This window comes from Dermacentor variabilis, chromosome 9 (genome assembly GCF_050947875.1).
Source record: "Dermacentor variabilis isolate Ectoservices chromosome 9, ASM5094787v1, whole genome shotgun sequence".
NCBI lineage: Eukaryota > Metazoa > Arthropoda > Arachnida > Ixodida > Ixodidae > Dermacentor > Dermacentor variabilis.
The window spans coordinates 87661208-87681282 of NC_134576.1; the positions used below are offsets into that span (position 1 = coordinate 87661208).

General features: G+C 41.6%; 1 protein-coding gene across 2 annotated transcripts in view; it reads left to right on the plus strand.

Annotated features, from left to right (window-relative positions):
• The window catches only part of LOC142557070 (uncharacterized), a 33136-nt gene extending 14327 nt beyond the window's left edge, over positions 1-18809 (plus strand). Inside the window, exons 2-3 of one of the 2 annotated variants that reach the window (XM_075668639.1) lie at positions 8166-8595; positions 10580-18809. In XM_075668639.1, coding sequence (XP_075524754.1) covers positions 8270-8595; positions 10580-10910 — 657 coding nt within the window. In that variant the 5' untranslated portion in view covers positions 8166-8269 and the 3' untranslated portion in view covers positions 10911-18809. Of the gene's footprint in view, positions 1-3261; positions 6892-8165; positions 8596-10579 lie in introns of those variants that run through there. The other variant, XM_075668638.1, reaches the window with a different exon arrangement.
• Positions 18810-20075: the final 1266 nt, after the last annotated feature.

Consider the following 20075-nt stretch of genomic DNA (forward strand, 5'->3'; position numbering starts at 1 on the left):
CTGCGCTGCCCATGTCTTGTGGTCATAGGGGGCAGGGTGTTTTTTCAAGCTGCCCTTAAAGCTTTTCTTCCCTGTCTCCCCCAATCTGTTGGAAATAAAGATATATTCAAATTCAAATATGTTGCAATTGCGTAGTTGCAGTAGACGAAGCAACAAACCACATTCGTCTAGTGCAACTATGCAACTGAAACATATGCAACTGCAACACGAAGTGTGCACATATCGATGCTGCATGGCGGTCATCTCCTGGTAGACAAAGCGGCAAACCGCTTCGTCTACTAGCGTCTGCCCCTTAGGTTGACATCGAGCTTCCTGGATGCCTATGAGCGGTACCGGAACTCCGATGTCACCCCTTATGGACAATAAAAGTTTTCGCACACAGGTAGTCGTACGAGGTAGATAGAAAAGGTTTGAGGAAGAAAAACAAAGATTAAGGAGATGTATACAAATATGCTAGAATGAAAAGCATATATAGCATACTTCATTCATTCCTTCATTCATTTATTTATTTATTTATTTATTTATTTATTTATTTATTTATTTATTTAAAATACTCTCAGTGCCTGGTGGCGTTACAGAGAGGAGTGGTGAATCATTATACAATATAGATGTAGCAGTCTGAAAGGATGAATGAACCGGTTTGCTGGTGACCTAGGTGGGGAGGTGGTTCCATTCGGACACTGTTTTGGGCAGAAATGAATTTAAGAAAAGGTTTGTGTGACAACTTGGTACTTGTATCTCGATGTTGTGGTCGATTCGCGATGAAATATAAGGGGCTGATGTAACAAGGTCATTTTTTAAATTCTGGGTTATTATAGTACATTTTATGAAAGAGTGATAACAGGGCGAGTTTCCTTCTTGATGATAGGTCTGGCAGATGAATGCTAGTTTTGATGGTGGATACACTGGTACTGTGGGAATAATTGCATACAATGAAACATGCAGAGCGACTCCGAATGGCTTCAAGTGTTAGCTGTGCTGTAGAGGGATCCCAAATTGATGAAGCATACTCTAGTTTAGACCTTACTAATGTTTTATATAATAAAAAAATAAATAAATAGTAATTTTTTTAATAAAGCAGGTTAAGTGGCTCTTTGTCACCGTCTCATTTCAAAAGGAATGCCAATAAATAAATCATCATCATTAGCATTGTATTGTGCAATTTGTCACGTGACGTAACATGCACGCCACGTAGTGTTGATATGTGCAAACTTTGCATTGCAGTTGCATTGTATACCATCAGTTGTCCCAACATGTAGCAGTTGTATGGAGCAGTTTCATACTGCTTGCAGCTGGACCCGGTTAACTCAAGCTGGCTAGGTGACTATTCGTCACCGCCCCATTTCGAAGGAGATGCCAATAAATCATCATCATCAACAGCATCTTATCGTGACATGGGTCAAGGGAGATAACATGTGGACCGCGTACTCTGGATACCCGTGTTTACTCTTCGGTACACATTATGGTGCCTGCTCGCAAGGTACGAATCGCTGAAGCGAATCGTACATCTGTGCACATGACTGCAACCAGGCAATATTGGGTTCAGCAGACTGCTATGCAGAGAGAAGCACAAGCTGCAGCTTGCCATGCACAGTTCAGATCGTCCTCGTGAAAACAATGTGAAGAGACTTCACCACAAAGACCCTCTAGTGCGTGCTGCCGAAAAGGGAGCTCCTATGAAGCCGCTTCTTCAGCTTAAGCTGTGACTGCGCTGCTTGTGCCGTGCAGGCCTGCAACTTTTTTTTTCCCCACAAGAAAGCTCAAGTTCTGCTCCTGTCGCACGAGTTAATGTTATTTGTATTTAGTGACATTTGCATTTAATGGCATTAGTTGGCTGCTGCTCAGATATATGTAATGTCATTAGAGGAAAGACTACTTTTGCAAACTAATGAGTTTGCTGAACTCATTCAAATGTGTTTCTGTGTCAATTGAGTAGTTTTGCCAAAGAGTGGTCACAAACAAATAATATTAAAAAAGGTAAACACTTGATTGTAGCAATGAGTATGCTTTCATTTTTAGATGTCTCATGTTTTGGAGGGGGGAACATTACAATAGACTGATTTGATCCTAAAAGTGTGAGTACGCACTCGTGTTCCCAGCAACATTGTCAAGAACGTTGTTGGCAATGTTTAGCACCAAATCATAAGTGCAGTCAACACAAGTACAAAACATATTATGAGGTTTGCAGATGAATACTGTCACGTTAAAAATAATTTTTTTATAAAGCACATATAATTAAGAACATTTTGCTTAGCACTGTAATTTTTTCTGTGCCTTCGAGTCTTTGACACCTTACAATTACCATTGTCTGCAAATGACCTTATCGTTTGTCATATAGCAGTGTACGATACCGAATGTCTTTTGATGTATCAATTGCCATTAGATACAAATTACATTAAATCTTCCCTTGTGATGGGGGTATTCGATTACATCTAGGCCAGAATGAGCTAAAATTACATCCCCCACTCTGACTAGCATTTTGAGCTGGTAAAAAGCTGGTTGGAGCTGGTATGATAAACTGCAACAACAGCGAGGTTAATGCCATTTCGTGAGCCTTTGAAGCTGTGCTGCAGTTGCATCTAATCAGATGTCATGACATTATTGTTTTCGAAATCATTTTTGTTCAAGAACAAACCATAATTATCGTGCCAGCCCATCAGGCCCTTCAGTAAAGCCAAATGAGGTGCTTCTGATGTGGAATAGGTGGATGATCAGTGGGCAAAAAGTCATATATATATGTCAGTAGAGTTTGTAGTTTCATCTAAGTATCATTGGCAATCTCAATTGTATTTTTCAAATGCCTTGCAGATCATGGCAGCCTAAGGAACTTATGGAGTGAGTTCGTAACTATCACAGAGCCCACACCGGCAGTGACATGTGAATTGTATTGAATTACATTAATTTTTTTATGCTATTGGTGCCAGCTTGTCACTATCGTAGCTTTAGCTTTATACTCTGCACACATCTCACTTTAGGTACATTTTTCAGGGAAAAGAAGTGCAGGTTAAGATTGAGTTAATGCGGTAGTATTTGCCACTACATTCTCAGGTTGTTGCTGCCTGTAGCCAAACTTGTTCGATCTCTTTGTTGTGCCTCTTTTTAAAAGCCAACGTCAACAATATTCTGGAATGCATCAAATGTGTAGCTTTAGGTAGCGAGTGTATGTAGGTACAAACTAGTCTCGAGAATGTTGCAGGGGCCCTTTAAATTCTTCTTGTGCTGCAGCTGCATTTCACTTACCTTTCTTTCCCAACCCTTCAGGTTTCCCCTGCAGCACCAACTGTCAAGACACTTGCGGACCCACACCAAGGAGCTGCATTATACGTGCAACCAGTGCAAGGCCACATTTATGCACAAGGAGTCCCTGGCTAGACACAGCAAGACCCACCAGGGCATCCGAATGCACCAGTGCCCCCACTGCCCGAAGGCCTTCTTCCAGCGGGGCTATCTCGTGGAGCACGAGAGGATCCACACGGGAGAGCGCCCCTTCACCTGTCGTATCTGCGATGAGAAGTTTGTGCAGCGATCCCACTTGAATGTGCACAGACATCGAATGGGCCATTAACTGCGTGTGACTGTCTGGGTACTGTTCTGTCCCTGTTTGGCGGTGGCATGACTTTGCTGCTAGGATGTCAGTGAGACATGGATGTGCACAAGAGCATCACGGGGCTGTGCCTGGCAAGGAGTGTGTAGATAGAGTCTGCAGTCAGGCATTAGCCTTGTGTTTTTCCTTATTGTGGTATGATTCTCATAACGTCCTCGCTCAGAAAGATTAAGTACTTAAATCTCCGTATGCAGACCAGTAAAGTGAGTCACCCAGTGTCAGTGTTGTAGGTATTATGGTTGTCTTAAACCTTAATCACCTTTCTATTGGTGTTTAAGTGAGAAGGTTTTCTATCGAATGGCGTAATAACTATGTTCTTCGAAACATACATGAGTTTGCTGTCTTTGGCTGTACATAGAGCCAGTTGTCGATGGCTGTGACGATGTGGTTCAGCTTTGCAGTGTACTAGTGTGTATTGGTAAGTGATTCTGTAATCGGGCCCTGAGTTTTCATGCACCTTGCAATCATCCCTTAGAACAACCCTTATACTTACACACATATTATGTGTACTCGTATTTTCTGTAGTTGTAAATGAGGACTAAAAAAATTGAAAGCTTTCAATACCTATTTTTTTGCTTATAAAGGACAAAGACATCGAAATCTAAGAAGCCTTGCTTTAGTTGATAAATCTGGTTGCAAGTTTAAAAGCAGTTGCATTGGTAGCTTCATCAAGGTACTGCTTACCAAGGTATCAAGTCTACAAGCATTTCTTTTTCTGATATTTCAAAAATGAAAGAAACCTAAAAATTTGGATTTTTATTTCGCAGTTAATTTTTTGAGTGGGCTGTTTTTTTTTTTTTTTTCGACAGTTAAATTGTTTTAAGGGCATTGACTATCGCTTGGACAATATAGGTTAACCTTTGCAGTGTAACAAATTTATAAATCTCTCTGGTGTTAGGGTTGTTGTAGACCATGCATTATTCAGGTTATGCAAGCAACTTGGCATTGCAGTTTCTTATTAATGAAGTCCTCAGTCATTGCATTGTTACATCTTTCATTTCCTCGCTTTGCAGCTACGAAAACAAAAAGAAAAAGATGGTTGTCTTTATAATTTGCATGTGTCTTTCTGCATACAAAACATTCCTTGCATATATACATAACTTGTTGTCAAATTAAAAGCGACTCCTGCGTCCACTTGTAATTCCGGCATGAGGCACACAAAGCACACCCCGTTCACCCACACTCAAGAGACGTGAAACGCTGGGAAACCAGACAGGAGCATCACAACATATTATTATAGCCAGGGCTGGTCAAAGATACTTTGCAATTATATCATGATACAATAGAAGCTACTCTGGCAGCAAGTATTTGAGATACAGATACAAGATACTGCAGCAATTATTGTATCCGATACGATACTTTCCATTTGTGTCTTAAGATACGCTGATACATTCACAAATTTCTTATTATAGATCTACATAACGTAGCAGCAAACACATATGCATAAAAATTTGTGCATATTTGTGCAAAAAATGCATTGCAGAATATTTAATGCGACAGCGTTAAGGGCCCGATGTTGCAGAAAAACCAGTGTCTGCGTTGACGGAGTTATTCGTGAGCAAAAATTTCTGTATATATATACAGGTATATGTATATACCACGCCTTGCTCTATGACATGCAGCATATGCAGGGTCTATTGCCACACCATTCTATGACTAAAGCTGCTCATACCTGTTAACACCCTTTCTTCCCGTTTATTACATAACGAGGGTCTCGAATCTGGCATCATTGATGCCTTCAGGTAGCATGTGTGGGTTTATTGACCAGTTGCCTTTACCCAAAAAGATGACATTCTCGTGACGCCTGCGGCAGAAAGAATGTTCTACATCCGCCACCAAGGTGTGTGGGTGGTAGCACTGGCTAACACTCCCAGGGTTCTACTAGGAAACATGAATACCCAAGAAAGCGGATGGAGAAATGGCGCCGCAGTAGCTCAATTGGTAGAGCATCGAACGCGAAATGCGAAGGTTGTGGGATGATTCCCCACCTGTGGCAAGTTGTTTCTTCATGTACTTTCATTTCCATTAATTTATTTATTTCGCTTATTAAGCACAAGTAATTTCCCCTATGTTGTCTGTCGTGTCAATGTTTCTTGGCTTCTTGTGATATGACTAACAAAAATCGGGCCCCTCGGTTAACCCCCTTTCTTCCCAAATCTTGACTTGTAGCTTTCCACTGTTGTTGGAAAGTGTACAATCATTGCATTCTACCAGTGCCAACATATGGGGCAGAAACTTGGAGGTCGATAAAGAAGCTGGAGAACAAGTTAACGACCGCGCAAAGCGTGCTGGAATGAAAAATGTTAGGCATAATGTTAAGAGACAGTAAGAGATTGGTGCAGATCAGAGAGAAAAGGGGGAGCCGATATTTTAGTTAGAGAAAGAAGATGGAACTCGGCAGGCCACATAATGTGTAGCGCAGCAAACCAGTAGACCATTAGAGCAATAGAAGGGGTGCCAAGGGAAGATGAGTGCATTTGAGGACAGCAAAAAATTGGGTGGGGTGGTGATATTAGGAGATTTGCAGGCACAAGTTGGAATCGCAGAAAGAGGCCTTCGTCCTGCAGTCGGCTTAAAGATAGGCTGCTGTTGATGATGATGGTAATGATACCCAAAGGGGTGTGCAAGCTTAAATATGTATGATGCCAATTTCGTTACAGTTGTCATGTACGCTATGATTGTGCACTTTGCTCTATGACCAATTATTTATTGAAGTGTCTAGCTACAATTATAAGCTAAACTTTTGTGGTTTTATATGGTATTATCATAAAGAGAGTGTATCAACAATTCCGTGTATAATTTGCATATGCGAGGATGCTTCCTTGAGGCTTATTTTAATATGTAAAAATATGTAAAACCCCTCTCCAGGGGCATTTGAGGAATAAATAAATAAGTAGTCGCCATCATTCATATGTATGTTGGCAGGCCTTGGAGAAGTTGCAGTAAATAGTCTAAGCAGAGCTTCCAAGCTGAGGACATTGATTATTGTGCATAGTTGTATTTATTGTACTTCTTACTGCATACACATGTATTTAAAACCTATTGCTTTCATGCCTCTGTCTTGCGAGTAATTTTCAATTTGGCATAGTCACATGTTCTATACTCTGTTGCCTGCTTTCTATTTTGATGGTATTGTTTGGGCACTGTTTTTCAAAAATTGCCACTGTTGATCTTTTAATCAGAAAAGTGAATTGTGAGGGGTTACGTGGATGGGCGAATTAATCAAAATATGACATTTGTTGAGAACACTTATGGAAGGTTGAAATTAATAAAACAATGACCTAGTATTTGTGCAGCAACGGTCTGCTTTCTTTGATAGTATGTAAAACATTTGTGAAACCTGCGTGCTATGCTTCAAGATAATAGAGGCAGAACCTACAGAAGTTTTTATGTGGCTGGCTTTTAGTCATTTTAGCACGCGTGTACATTCAGCAGCTCAAAAATAAAAAGGAAAGCTGTCTGTTTCACGCTTACATACAAAACTTGGTATTCAATTGAAAGTGTAGTAACTAAAGCATGACTTAAACGATCTTTGGTGTTTTAGAAGTGCGTGCTGAAATATGAATTTGCTTAAGAGTGCACTACTATTAGTGGCTTTTAGTTTTGTGCATGGAGTAAAATCACATTGAGAAAACTCTTCTGATGGCTTGCTAGGTATACGCTACGAAAGTCTGGTTTCTTAGTGCTTTGAGTTAAGCAAGCAAAATTTCAGTGACCTGCTATTTCTTTGTGACAGTGTCCTGTATTTTTGGTGCTTCGATGATTACAGCAAGGATTATTATGCATCTTATTCATTCCTGAGCTGAATTAATAAGATCAGAAAACTTGCAGATGCGGGCTAGGTGCAAGATGGGGTTGATGAGAGATCTCTGCGAGAGGCCTTTGTACTGCGTAGATGGGGTACTGAACAGAAGGAATAACGCAGTTTTGTCTAGTAGGTTATTATTTAAGGATGGTCAACTAAGCAGTAATTAGTAATCTGTTTTGTCTAGTACATTACTAAGCATCTGCTCATGGTAGGACGGGCCTGTTAAAAATTCCATGAGTGTAACGCTTTAACTTGGTTTAAAAATTTTAAATAGGATGATGACAGTGACATTAACTCCCAAAATCACCTATACTCCGTTTTGGACATAAGGTGCAACATTGTGGAAGCTACACAAAAAGTTTAATGACTAAAATGTATCACTCGGTGCATTGCGTCCGTGTCTCACTGTGCACCAAAAACATATACCCACGCGAGCGTGCATGTGAGGCTGCCGCATCACGCTGCCAACAAAAGAACTTGAAACGAAACACAATGAAAAATAAATTGATCTAAAACAACACATTAGATAACCATATACCACAGTTTGTTTGTTTCTGAGGATTAAAACATTTTTTCATTCAATACTCAGCCTACATAAAGAACAGTTTCGCACAGTTACAATCAAGAACAACAAACTATTTCTAAGTGTGAACGCAGCCACTCCAAACAGTATCTCTAGCCTCCACAGCGTTGCACCCGATGTCTGAAACTGAGCATAGAGCACGCTATTTACATCTCCATTCTGTATCGCAGGGTGCGAAGGCTTTGGATCCATAAGCATCGCCGTTAAGAGTGAGCCTCAAGATGACGCTGGCGAGCAGCATCGCGAGGACATTGATGTCGTTGCCTTGCACCTAATGGGCAGCAGTCAAGACACTGAATGCTCGGAGAAAGCCAGCCTTCCCCACCGTTGCGAGCTTTGCCATCAGCTCTTCAACACGGGGCAACGCCTGCTCCAGCACTCCGTCGCGCATTCGCGAGAGTTGCCATTCTGGTGCGCCTGCTGCGGTGCCGCATTTGCGAGCCTCAATGATAAAGCAGAACACGAGAGCACGCATGCAGACAAGTGGCAGTACCGCTGCGTGCTGTGCTACAAGTTGTGCAGCCACGAGTCGGTGCTCCGAAGGCACCTCCCAATCCACTACGGGCAGCCTGGATTCCATTGCCACCTGTGCCCTCTTGTGTGCGTAGTTTGGATATTCTCTTTGCCTTTTCATAAATACCTGTTGCCTGAGAGTTCAAATTGTTATAGTATAGCATGAAGGCAGCCATGAGGGCTCTATAAAACAACAATGTAGCACTGCTAACTGAAATATTTATTTCACATGTAGCCTTGTACAATGTGAAGTACGAAAAAAAATAACGGAGTCTTACTTTCATGGCTGTCTGCTATGAATACAATGTGGTTACTGCAAGTTTATATATTTGTTTCGTGTGCTGTGAACTGTCTTGCTTGTACCCACCTCGGTAACTCAGTGTCCGTGACGTTGCACTGCTTTGCACGAGGTTGTGGGTTCATTGGTGGCCCTGGTGGTCGTATTGTGATAGGTTCGAAATGCAAAAATGCTTATGGTGCCATACATTAGTGGACGATAAGGAACCCCAGATGGTCCAAATTAATCTGGTGTCCCTCACAACGGCACGCCTCATAATCGAATTGTGGTTTGGCACAAAAGACCGCAGAATTTCGGGCACATTACCCAAGGTTTGGTGTGCATTCATGTTAACATTTTTAGGGTAGATTTTTCTTTAGCCCTTTCGGCCGTTTTCGTAATTGGTCGATGGTGGATCGGTAATCAATAGTCTGTGCTTGTACTCTGCAAGGAAACCATTTCTTCGTTTGTCCTCTCTTGTTCTCTGTCTTGCTCGCCCACTCTTTGTCTGCTTGTTCGTGCATTCATTTGGGCTGTTCACTTACAGTGATACTTATTGTCAATGTTTTCTGCAAAACCTTTATTTATTTTATTCTTATATTATTTTTTCCCAAAGTTTATCCTTCCCGAGTTGATTCTTATTATTGTGTGTTTAAAATCTTCATAGTAGCGTGTTAAAAAATTTAATATTTGATTAAATATTTAAAAACAAAACCATGTTACTCGGTCAATGTATTTATATTGTGGTATTTGACCATATTTACTCGATTCTAGTATGCACATTTTTCCCATGAATATGAGTTTGAAAATTTTCTGCACGTTACCATAAGTGTTGTCCAAATCGCAACCCTCATCTGTTTGCCCATTGAGCGAGTAAACTACAGTACTTTGACATATATGTAACATCTTTAACGCTAGGCCTAACAGCAATGCCATCCAAGTTGTCCAACTTGCTGTTGTCTTGAAAAGTAGTGGTGAAGACAAATGAGCGCTATTGATTTCAGTTTGTTCCATTTATGGTTTGAAATACACAATACGGACCAGTGTTAAGGGGAACACATGAATATGCAGCACATGATAATTTTTTCTTCTGACAGTGGTGCAATTGCCCGGCTTTGCAGGAGATAATGTGTGGCTGGCAGCGGTGGCAATAACCTATGCATCCCTGCTGTGCATTGACGTAGTTTCGGCTGGCACCAGCAACAAGAGGGTTCGTGAAGTGATAGCCGCCGCACTGCACACCTGTTGCATCAGTTAAATCTTTTTGTGCGCTAGCGTAATTGTCCTTTTTATCCCTCTCCCTTCTTTCTGTCTTATGTGTGTCGCGCTATTAATGCCGATAGCATTTTCTCACACTCGCGGCAGTTTTATTTCCGGCTACCTAGCTTATCCACCTGTCCCACCGAAAATATGGGCCAATCTCAGAGACAGTGCAATCTAAATATGCGAGCCATTGGCATGGGTATGGGTCACTGGGTGTGTGCTGCTCTTTGGTGAACCTTTTTGACAACAACTTGGGTCACTTCCTTGGGTCACTGCCTTGGGTCACTGTGTATGTGTCATTAGGCACGCATGGACTTCATGGTGATGCCATCAGAAGGTGCAGCATGTCCGGAAGAAAGTGTGAGAAAGGAGCCCGGCTGCAGCGCATGCCTCATACATGACGCACTTACCTCATACATGACGGCTATATGCACAGTTGGATAATCATTGTTGATCAATTCTGCCTGGTTTTTTTTTATATATATATATATATATACATTCACCCTGTCTTGTTCCACCCCTCCCTCTCAGGTTTCCTATACGGCAGCAGCTGACAAGGCACTTATGTAGCCACAGCACAAACACTCCCTTTGCGTGCAAACAGTGCAGTGCATCCTTCGCCCACAAGGAGTCGTTGACAAGACACATCAAGACGCACCAAGGCGACCGATGCTTCAAGTGCTCGCACTGTCCCAAGGCATTCTTCCAGCGGTTCCAGCTGTCTCTGCATCAGAGAATCCACACCGGAGAGCGGCCATTCACCTGCGACATCTGCAAGAAGAGCTTTGTGCAGAAGGCTCGCATGGTCCTGCACCGACAGCGACATTTGAAACCAGCCAATGTTCGGGTGTTGTACTCGTAGGCCTTTTGGTTGCATCACATTGGCCTTGAAAAAGCATTTCGGGTGGGGCACCTGTGACAAGTCTGTGTGCAAATGTCGTGCAGTTGTGCTTTTGGTGACAAAAGACAGGAGTTAGCGACCAAACATCCACATAGACTCAAAGGTAAGGTGCTTCTGCCACGAATCCATTTGGTCGTTGTGCAGATTGTCACATGCAGAACTAACTAACATTCAGTTTTCATCCTCGTGGGCTTCTTAGTCGCATCACGCTGGCCTTGAAAGCAGTTCTACTCTCAGAATTACATTGTCTGTATAGTAACTTTTAGCATTGTGTGTTGCTGGGTACACACGTACAAGTGAATTGAACATCTGCCATCTTAGACTGTCACTATAAATGATGCTCTTGAAGCCTTCCATGCTGGTAGAGTTAATGGCCAAGAATTTTCTTTACATGCTTTATGATAGCTCCAGGCCCAGGTATAGTATTTCTCTGCATTCATATATTCGAGAATTATTGGGCATGTATTGCCATTTATTCTGCCCAGCAATTAAGTGTTTATCTGTGCCTCTTCTTTTTTTATGCAATCCTCTACATCTTTCAGTTTGACTTGCTCGCATTTATTTACATTGGACATCAAATGGATAGGATTAGTAAATATAAGCTCAATAGTCAGTTTTAACTTGTTGAATGCATGCAGGTACACAATAGCAGATTCTTATCTGAGAGCAGGCAGTGCTTTTTTTGCTTATCTTTCACGTGTGGGGGAAGCTGAACCTCATGTTAACTCTATAAACTGTGTAAGCAAAAGTAACTTGATTTTTATACCTAAGGGAAGTGGCCTTTTCTAACAATGTTTTTTTTTTTTTTGTTTAATGGGCTTGGCATTTTATGAGCTTCTCATTTACGAGTATAGTCATGAAATACTGATACACGTGCATGCTGTGACTCTTCCAGCATCTCGTCCTCGTTTGCCGCCATGTAAAACAATGCATAGTAAACCGTTCACGCCTGCTACTGGCACGACCTGCTGTTAGGCCATGCTGCCAAACCGAAGTTACATCCACATTGTGCTGCACAATGACTGTACTGTAATTCCAGATGACACATGTTCTACGTAACTCTTGAAGGAACGCCAAAGGTGAATCTTAAGCTAAAGTGACAAGAATTGCAGTAGTCCTAAAGTGGCACTTTTACCGAAAACATAATCTTCCGAACCCCCAAAAAATGACATACTCGGCAGGACTCGCACCGCCACTATGATAGCATGGTAAAATGCAGCACCAGCTTCTGTTATGTAAATATGTTGTGTTCGTGATTGGTAATGTTTTGTGATGGAGTACACCAAAAGAGCTCGAGGAGAACTAAGGACACCATAGTGAGCAATCGAATGAAAAATAATGAGCGTAAGATAGATGTGAAAATGGCAGCGCGGGCTAGAGAGCAAACATGGGTAGTTGATTTTCAAATTGATATTAAGAGGGTAAAGTTGCATTTGTGCAGCTCATGCATTGTATAGAACAGATCAATCGATAGTCTACTTGGATAGCAGAACGGTGCTAAGGGTAGCCAAATACAGTTGAAAATGACAGAGGTCTAGGCGATGGGACTAAAAAATGTGCAGGTGTAAGATGAAGTTTGCCCCAGGTCTGGTAGTAGCTGTGAATTGCTGAAAGAGGTCTTCATCTTGTAGTGGAACTGAATAGGCTGATGATTCAGCATAATTGTGCTTCAATTTGATACGGAACTTGGCTTGGCAACATTGTGGAAAGCAGCGCAAGCAGACTTTAAGCTAACGAGCCTTCGAGCGTAACGCCGCACTGTGCAAGGTCGAAGGCAGCTGTGCTTTGGGCCACGTGTGGCGTGGCCCTGGAGGTGTTCTGGTTTCCAAACATAAGATGCCGGTTTTGTGTGTTACATTTTAGCTTGCTAGCAGCTATCAAGCGTGTGGTAACATCATTCCACGAAATAAGCTGCTGCACTTTTCACACATCATCAAGCCACATGTTCACACTGTGAATGTGCGAGCCATCAAATTGTGGAATGGAATATGATAAATCTGGCAGTGTAGTCACCACTGCTGCAAGGTGAAGTAGCTGCTGGAGCAACAAGACTCTGTACTGTAGCTTGGTTGAGAGCCAATGTTGAGGCAGTGGTCAGACCGGACGCAACGAATTCCACTGAATCAGTTAACTCGCACCGCTGCCGAATGTCAGCTTCCAGTCGCTGAATTAAGTCTTCTTTCTAACCAGTGGTATCTAGCTGGCTGTGTGCCAGCTTTTCCCGTATGAGGTCGATACTGAGGCACAACATTTTCACTGGGTCGATGCGAGATGCTCCCATAAAATTCTCACCGTATTATTCCGCAGAGCCTCCTGCGCGCAGTTAGGCATTAAATGAGAAAAACACAGCAGGATTTCTTTGCACTTGAGGAAATTCACTACCGCTAAAAAGAATTGAACTGAGAAATGAGGGTTTTGCCTTGATATCAGGGGTTCCACAGACAAGTGCATGCAGACGAGCACGAACAGGAGAGTGAGCGACAGGAACCACTTCGGCCAAGAAGACAGACTAATGAAAGCCGGCTTCTTTACCAGTCATTTGGCGGACTGGCATATAGCTGAGTGGCTGGGCTGAGAGTCAGGCTTTGTCTGCGCCGGATGTGAAGGCTGGACGTAAGGGCTGGAGGCATTCACTTGGCTTGGCAAGTCAAGGCAACAACAGAACACACTTAATACATTACTTGGCCGAAATTCATCTGTCTGCAGCTGTGGCAGACAGATATATATATATATATATGTGTATATATATATATATATATATATATATATATATATATATATATAACCAAACTTAAGATGACACAATCCAGATATTGTTGACAGGCAGCTTAAAATATGTGCAAATTAAACAGAAGAATAGGCTTCGTGCACAAGTGCTAAAATTTAGAATTGGGGATAAAATTTTTCATTTTTGCAGCAAATTATTATTTAGTGCAGGTATACATGCGTGCCCCCTTTTTTTTGTTACATCATTGCCACACACATTTCAAAAAGTGGGTGACAAAATATAGTTCAACATGCAATTTCGTATTGAACTCTAATGAACCGGTTGAAACCAATTCAAACAAAACTGATATGTCTGAACTGTAACCCAAACTGCAACGAAAAGTTTTAGTTCAACAACCTATGTAGCATAATAAGCTATCTCAAAGAGTTTCTGTGACCACACATCAAGCAGCACTTACTATCAATGCTGTCACAACCTCAGTACTTCACTTAAGTGTGTTTGGCACGATTTAACTGCTCACAGTCCCATGCTTTCTGCCGGTTGAATGTGTAATTTAGAGCCCTGGGTCATGTTGTCTTGAAGTTTCCTCAAAGTCCTTGGCGAGGTGTTTAGGCTCACAAGAATGTCTCCATTTCTGATGGTCCTCTTCCTCAGTTCTCATGTTCCTTCATCACATCATTAAATGCACAACTCCACATGTGGCTTCCTGTTTTCAAGTACTAATCCACCTCATGTTGTTGTCTGACTGGCGTTTGGAGACGGAGACCTCAGAATGGGCCATTTGTTAATTCATATGATATAACAATTATATTCATTGCAAGCTGAGTGTTGAGGAGGCTGTACGAAAATGTAAAGTTCTCTAAGTAGTTAATAATCTCGCAGGAGTGCCAACCAACACGATACTCACCACCATGTCATGGAGAGCACATGTGAAAGTAGTGAGAGTAAGCTCGTGTGCATAGAGCATCCTCTTGTCCGAGCATTGTTTGCTGCGCTATTACATTAAGCAAGACTAACCCTTGCTGGTTATCCGATCTATATCCTACAACCGCTTATTGTAACTATTGTGTGCGCACAAGAGCCACGGCACATGGCACTCAAGTGCAGCAGATGGGAACTATGCAATGCTTGCTCAAAAGGACATGTGAGCATTTGTGCTTCCAGTGGAGCTACATCAAGCTGATTGGAATACCTTAGCAGATGATGCTTGGACCACAGGATGCTCCACTCATGCGCACTTACTTGGCACTTTTGCATACTGCATATGTGCTCCTTGACACTACACTAACCATTGTGCCGGTTGGCATTCCTGCAAGATTGTTGAGACCTTCGAGAGCTATACATTATCTGAACACCAGTGATGCTATTGAACAATGTGCCACGTTTTTGTCAGTCACAAACATGCTGACTCAAATTCTGGAGGAAGTTGCACGTCTCTCCTGTTTGGTGCAGTCTTCCTGCTGCCATCATTGTGAGAGTTGTGGCATTCAAAAGATAGTGAGGATGCTGCTCCAGCCGGCTTTCTGTTATCTTGATAATGACTGACATTGTGCCTGTGGTAAGCCATTAATAGCCCCCATGGGACCATGCCATGTGATGCTGTGGCCATGATCATTGGCCTTAGTTAACTGCAGCTAACTGGCACCAGCACATTGTGTTTAGTAGTAGGCTAGAACTGGGGGGGGGGGGTTAGGCAGTTCCAGTTGCTCATTCTGTAGAACTGCATAATTTCATTGCAAATGGATGTAATTTGTAAGAAACATTATGTGCATAAGACGCAGTGTGATCACTGGGCAAAATTGTGTGTGTAATTGCGTGTTCACTTTCTCTAACCATGCCTTGTATTAATGTATGAGGAAGGACCTCAGATGTTGTACTTTTGTCCTTGAGCTTTTGCATGAGCTTGTTGGTGCTGATGTACTAATAAATGTTTCGATATGCTTCGTTATGCTTTTGAAGTTTTTCACATGGGAATGTGAACTGCTTGAGTTGCAGTACAGAATGAACTTAACATTGATGCATTTGATTTCATATCTGCATTTTATACCTGCACTTCATACATAGGGAAAGGCAGAAATTGTGAACACACTCATGCATCTTACACTTCCATTTAAACCTCCCTGATGCCATAAACATTAGTTGCACGTTAGCCTCAATAATTTAAAATAAATTATGTTGGCTATAAGAAGGCAGCTTCGTGAAGCATGAAAAAAAAAAGTAAGACGTCTCTGCATGGTTTGTTGTGAATGACACCTAAGCACACAAGCGCAGTTGTGCTAGGTTAGCTCACGACATAGATGTCAATGGTGGCTTCAACACAGTGTCATAATACTTCAGTTTTTGTTATGTACTGCAGACAACCACGTTCACAGACACGGCATGACAATTTTGTGTTTCTGAGCACGTGACTAACATTCTAAAACGACAAATTTGTTGCACGCTTGTTTGTAAATGTTGCATGCTGCTTTATTCAATGAACCTTTTCTCTTGACAAAAATGCAACATTCTTGGTTTAGCAGACCTATAATGTGAACAAGGGTAATGTGCAATGTGTTTCTTTTATGGGACCGCTAGAACATTAACACATTGCCTACCTCTCATTGTTTCTCTCGGTTGTCAAAATGTGCCAAAAAAATCACTTGCGAAACCAATGTTTTCGGAAATTCCAGATGAGTTATTCTTGTTCTGCTTTGTTGTTGTTATTGTTATGTGCGTCTGAGACATTCTGGGTTATTGTTATGTGCGTCTGAGACATTGCTGAGCTGTCATGATCCTTTAGCCTTGGTTGTTCACAGGCCATCTAATCAAGAGCCATACATCTTTAGCGAAAGCATGACAGTGTTTTTATACACAAGTTCTGCCAAGCACGTGGTGCCTGTAGTGATTGCATACCTTCACCCTGACTTTTGATGGGTTATTTATCGAAAAATAGTCAGCTTTGTGTTTGTTTTAAATGGTCCCCTCTGTTATAATTGTAGACTTTGTTACCTTTGACCGTTTATTTAACAAAAAATCTAGCAGCAAGCATAGGTTAAAATATTATGGCGTTTTATGACATTTTAATGCATAAACTTTAATACGGTAAATTGGAGAGTACATCTACATTATTTTGTACACTCGCTACGGGCAGGATGCTTTCTGGAGGCACATGGTGGCTGTCACAAACAATAGTGTGTATTTAGGCAGGCTTTGGGGATGCTACAGTGAATAGGCTGAGCAATGCTTGAATTGACCTTTACATTTGCACGTATTTATGTGTCTTTGTATGAAATGTATTACTTGTACTTGTGCTGCAAGCAAGCAAGTTTCGCTCTTGCCCGCTTCACTTGTTGCCTGCTTTGTATTTGATTATCTTTTGTGGCCTCTCATTGTAGTACTTTTCGCCCTTGATCTTCTATAATGCAGAAGCAAGCAGAAGTAACTCAACAAACATAAAGGTGCACGTTGATGCAGCCAAGAGAGAGAATGATCGACCAAGGGCAAATTGTCTAAGATTTCAGATAGGCTATTTGTGGAAGGTGGAAGCAAATAAAACACTGCAACTAGCATTCACTCAGCATGAGGCTGTTTTCTTTAGCAGGGTGTGTCACTTGGGTGAAAATCAGCATGTTACCCACGGAGACGAGCAGTGCGGAACGTACAGTAGCTTTTATGTGCCTGGCTTTCATTCAGGCTGATGTGTGTGGGCATTTAGCAACTTGATTTTTTTTTTTTAGATCGCACCCTTTAGGTGCATTTTTACAGATTCTTGCAGTGATTTAAAGCATGGCCACGGACATCATTTTAACGTCTTTATCACATAAAGTACATGTTGAAATATGAATGCTTGAGAATGCACTATGCTGGCTTTTAGTTTTTATGTATTGAGTGAAAACACCTTGGGTAAAACTCTACTGGTGGCATGCTAGATATATCAGCTACAAGTCCAAGTGCTGATAGTATTCCAGGTGCTGTAATGAAGGGAAAGAACATTTCAGCGAGCCACCATTTTATTATTGTGTCCTGTAATTGCTTGCTGATGTCCTTAAGACCATAGTAAAGACTTTGATGCAACATGCTACTGTCTAGAAGTAAACCTTTGAAATTAGTAAATTTGCAGGTATAGAGTGAGCTCAATTGATGCAAGCTAGAGCTAACCCACGATCTCTGGAAGAGGCCTTTGTCCTAAGGTAGACTATGGGACACCAAGGTTAAGCAATAAATCACTTTTGTCTGATGCAATGTTATTTTAGAATGCCATTTGCACTTGTTTAGTATGAGTTTAGTATGGTAACTGAGATAATGAAGGCAAAACCTTGCTTCGTAGTGTGGTTTCGTCCTTTTTTAATTGATACATGATCAACTAGTGCCACTCGGGCATAGTCAGAACTTGTGGCATCACAGAGACTGAGTGCAGGAATGTTTATTTGCCATCACTGTCTGTCTTATGTTATGTTCTTTCTGTTATACTAAGCAGCCACTCTGAGTAAGACTGGCCTGTTAAAAATTCTAAGAGTGTAACCATTTATATATGATTGACCTTAACATTTGTCTTTGAGGTTATATAAAATATGATAGTGACATTAGATAGTGACAACAAGATAATGGAAGGATATGCTGGGCAGTTGGGTGCCTGCCTTTAGGCCCATCCCTGAATGAGAGATGTATCGCCCACCTACAGAAGCTTGTTGCCTCATATATTGTGCAAGAAAGCAGCGTTAGCATCTGACTTTACTGTCTGCTCCATTTTCTACTGAGGACTGATTATGAGTAATCAGTTTCTGACAACGAAATTGGGTTGCTTTGAATGAAGTTTACGTTCCTCTCGCATATGAAATCATCTCTTAATACTCAGTAACAAGGTGCACTGTGTGTTTATCGCTTTTTTCCTTCCTGCATGTTTTACTTGCACTTCAACTTAACCATGAACAACCTACTAGCCCAACGGTTCGTGCCTTTGGCTTAAAGCCCTAAGTAGTGGTAACAGGCTTGACTGTCGTGCCCAACACTTTGCAGTTTGTCAAAAGACTTTAGATGCATGCTGAAACAATTTCCGCAGTTTGTGTAAGATTCATGTGACTTCGTGGACAGAAGCTGCTCTTTTGGTAGGTGGCAACTTAGAGATTCGTGTTTCAATAAAATGCAACATTTGAGGATCCTCGTGTTACTTTTTTGGGTGAGATGAGTCTGGTGAGCACAAGATCACAGATTTGACTTTGAACCATGGCAATTGCATGCCGACTGGGACATAATACGAAAACACTTGTGTACTACACTCTGTTGGCCGTTAAAGAACTTCAGGCACTCAAGGTTTATCTGGAGCCACGTACAGCATCCCTTGTAGCCGTGCTTTACTTTGGGATATTAAACTCCATTAGCGAGACAGTTTATTGCTGAGCAAAATGTGATAATGCATCAATTTTTTTTCCCCTAAGGACATCTGAAGTGTACATGCTAAAATAAGTTTTCATTGGTATTCGTCTGTATATCGAAATGTTGTTATGTGCCTGCTAATAACTTGACAGTTCATTTATTTAGTATACAGTGGGGCCTCATTAAGTGGCACTTCGCTGCGCATTTTGATTTCACAGAGCAAACCGGCCTTGCTCACAATTTTTTGTTCATTGAGTAGACAATGTTCTTCAGAACAAACCCGGCACCTCTGCACGTAACTGCTCTTGCATGCTTCCTGGGCCTAAATGTTCCTACGCCACCACTTTCCCCTTGCTTGGCCTCCCTGTAGGTGTGCTTCCTAGGCCACCATTTTACAGAAGGACTCAGACTGAACTGTGAAATGTTTTTAAAAGTACAGATGGGTGTAAACACCTGTGTGAATAGTCTCCCTTCCTCTGTCCTCCACCACCTCTTATCCAGATCTCGAACATCATGCTTTCTTGGTAAATAGTCTGGCAATTTCTTCTGAAGTGGTGTGATAGATTTTTTCCTTTTCCTTTTTACATGATTAAAAAATGCTCAGAAACTGATTAATAGGTTTCTCATAGAAAATAATGCAAAAATATTTGTTGCAGTATGAGCACATCACAAAAACCTGCACACAGAATCGTTCAGCGAAGCATCACTGCATAAATATAAAGTATGAATCATTCGAGTGCATACTGAATGTAGTTACTCTGCAGTGGACCTAGGACACAGCATTGTGCCTTCTACTGTTGGTGAGAATTATGTTCATTCACACATAATTTCTGCTGAGCCACCCATTTTGTCACCCATATTGGATACACCATCAAGGTGCAGTGCCTGCGACATTGCAGGTGGTGCACCTCATCACGACAGCATTGTCAGATGCCTTGTCGCTTCCAGAGCGTCGTTTCTGCTGCATTGTGGCAGTTACCTTGCATGCTATATCACACCATGTCACACCTGTATATAGTTGGAATAAAGTCCATTAAGTTCAAGCG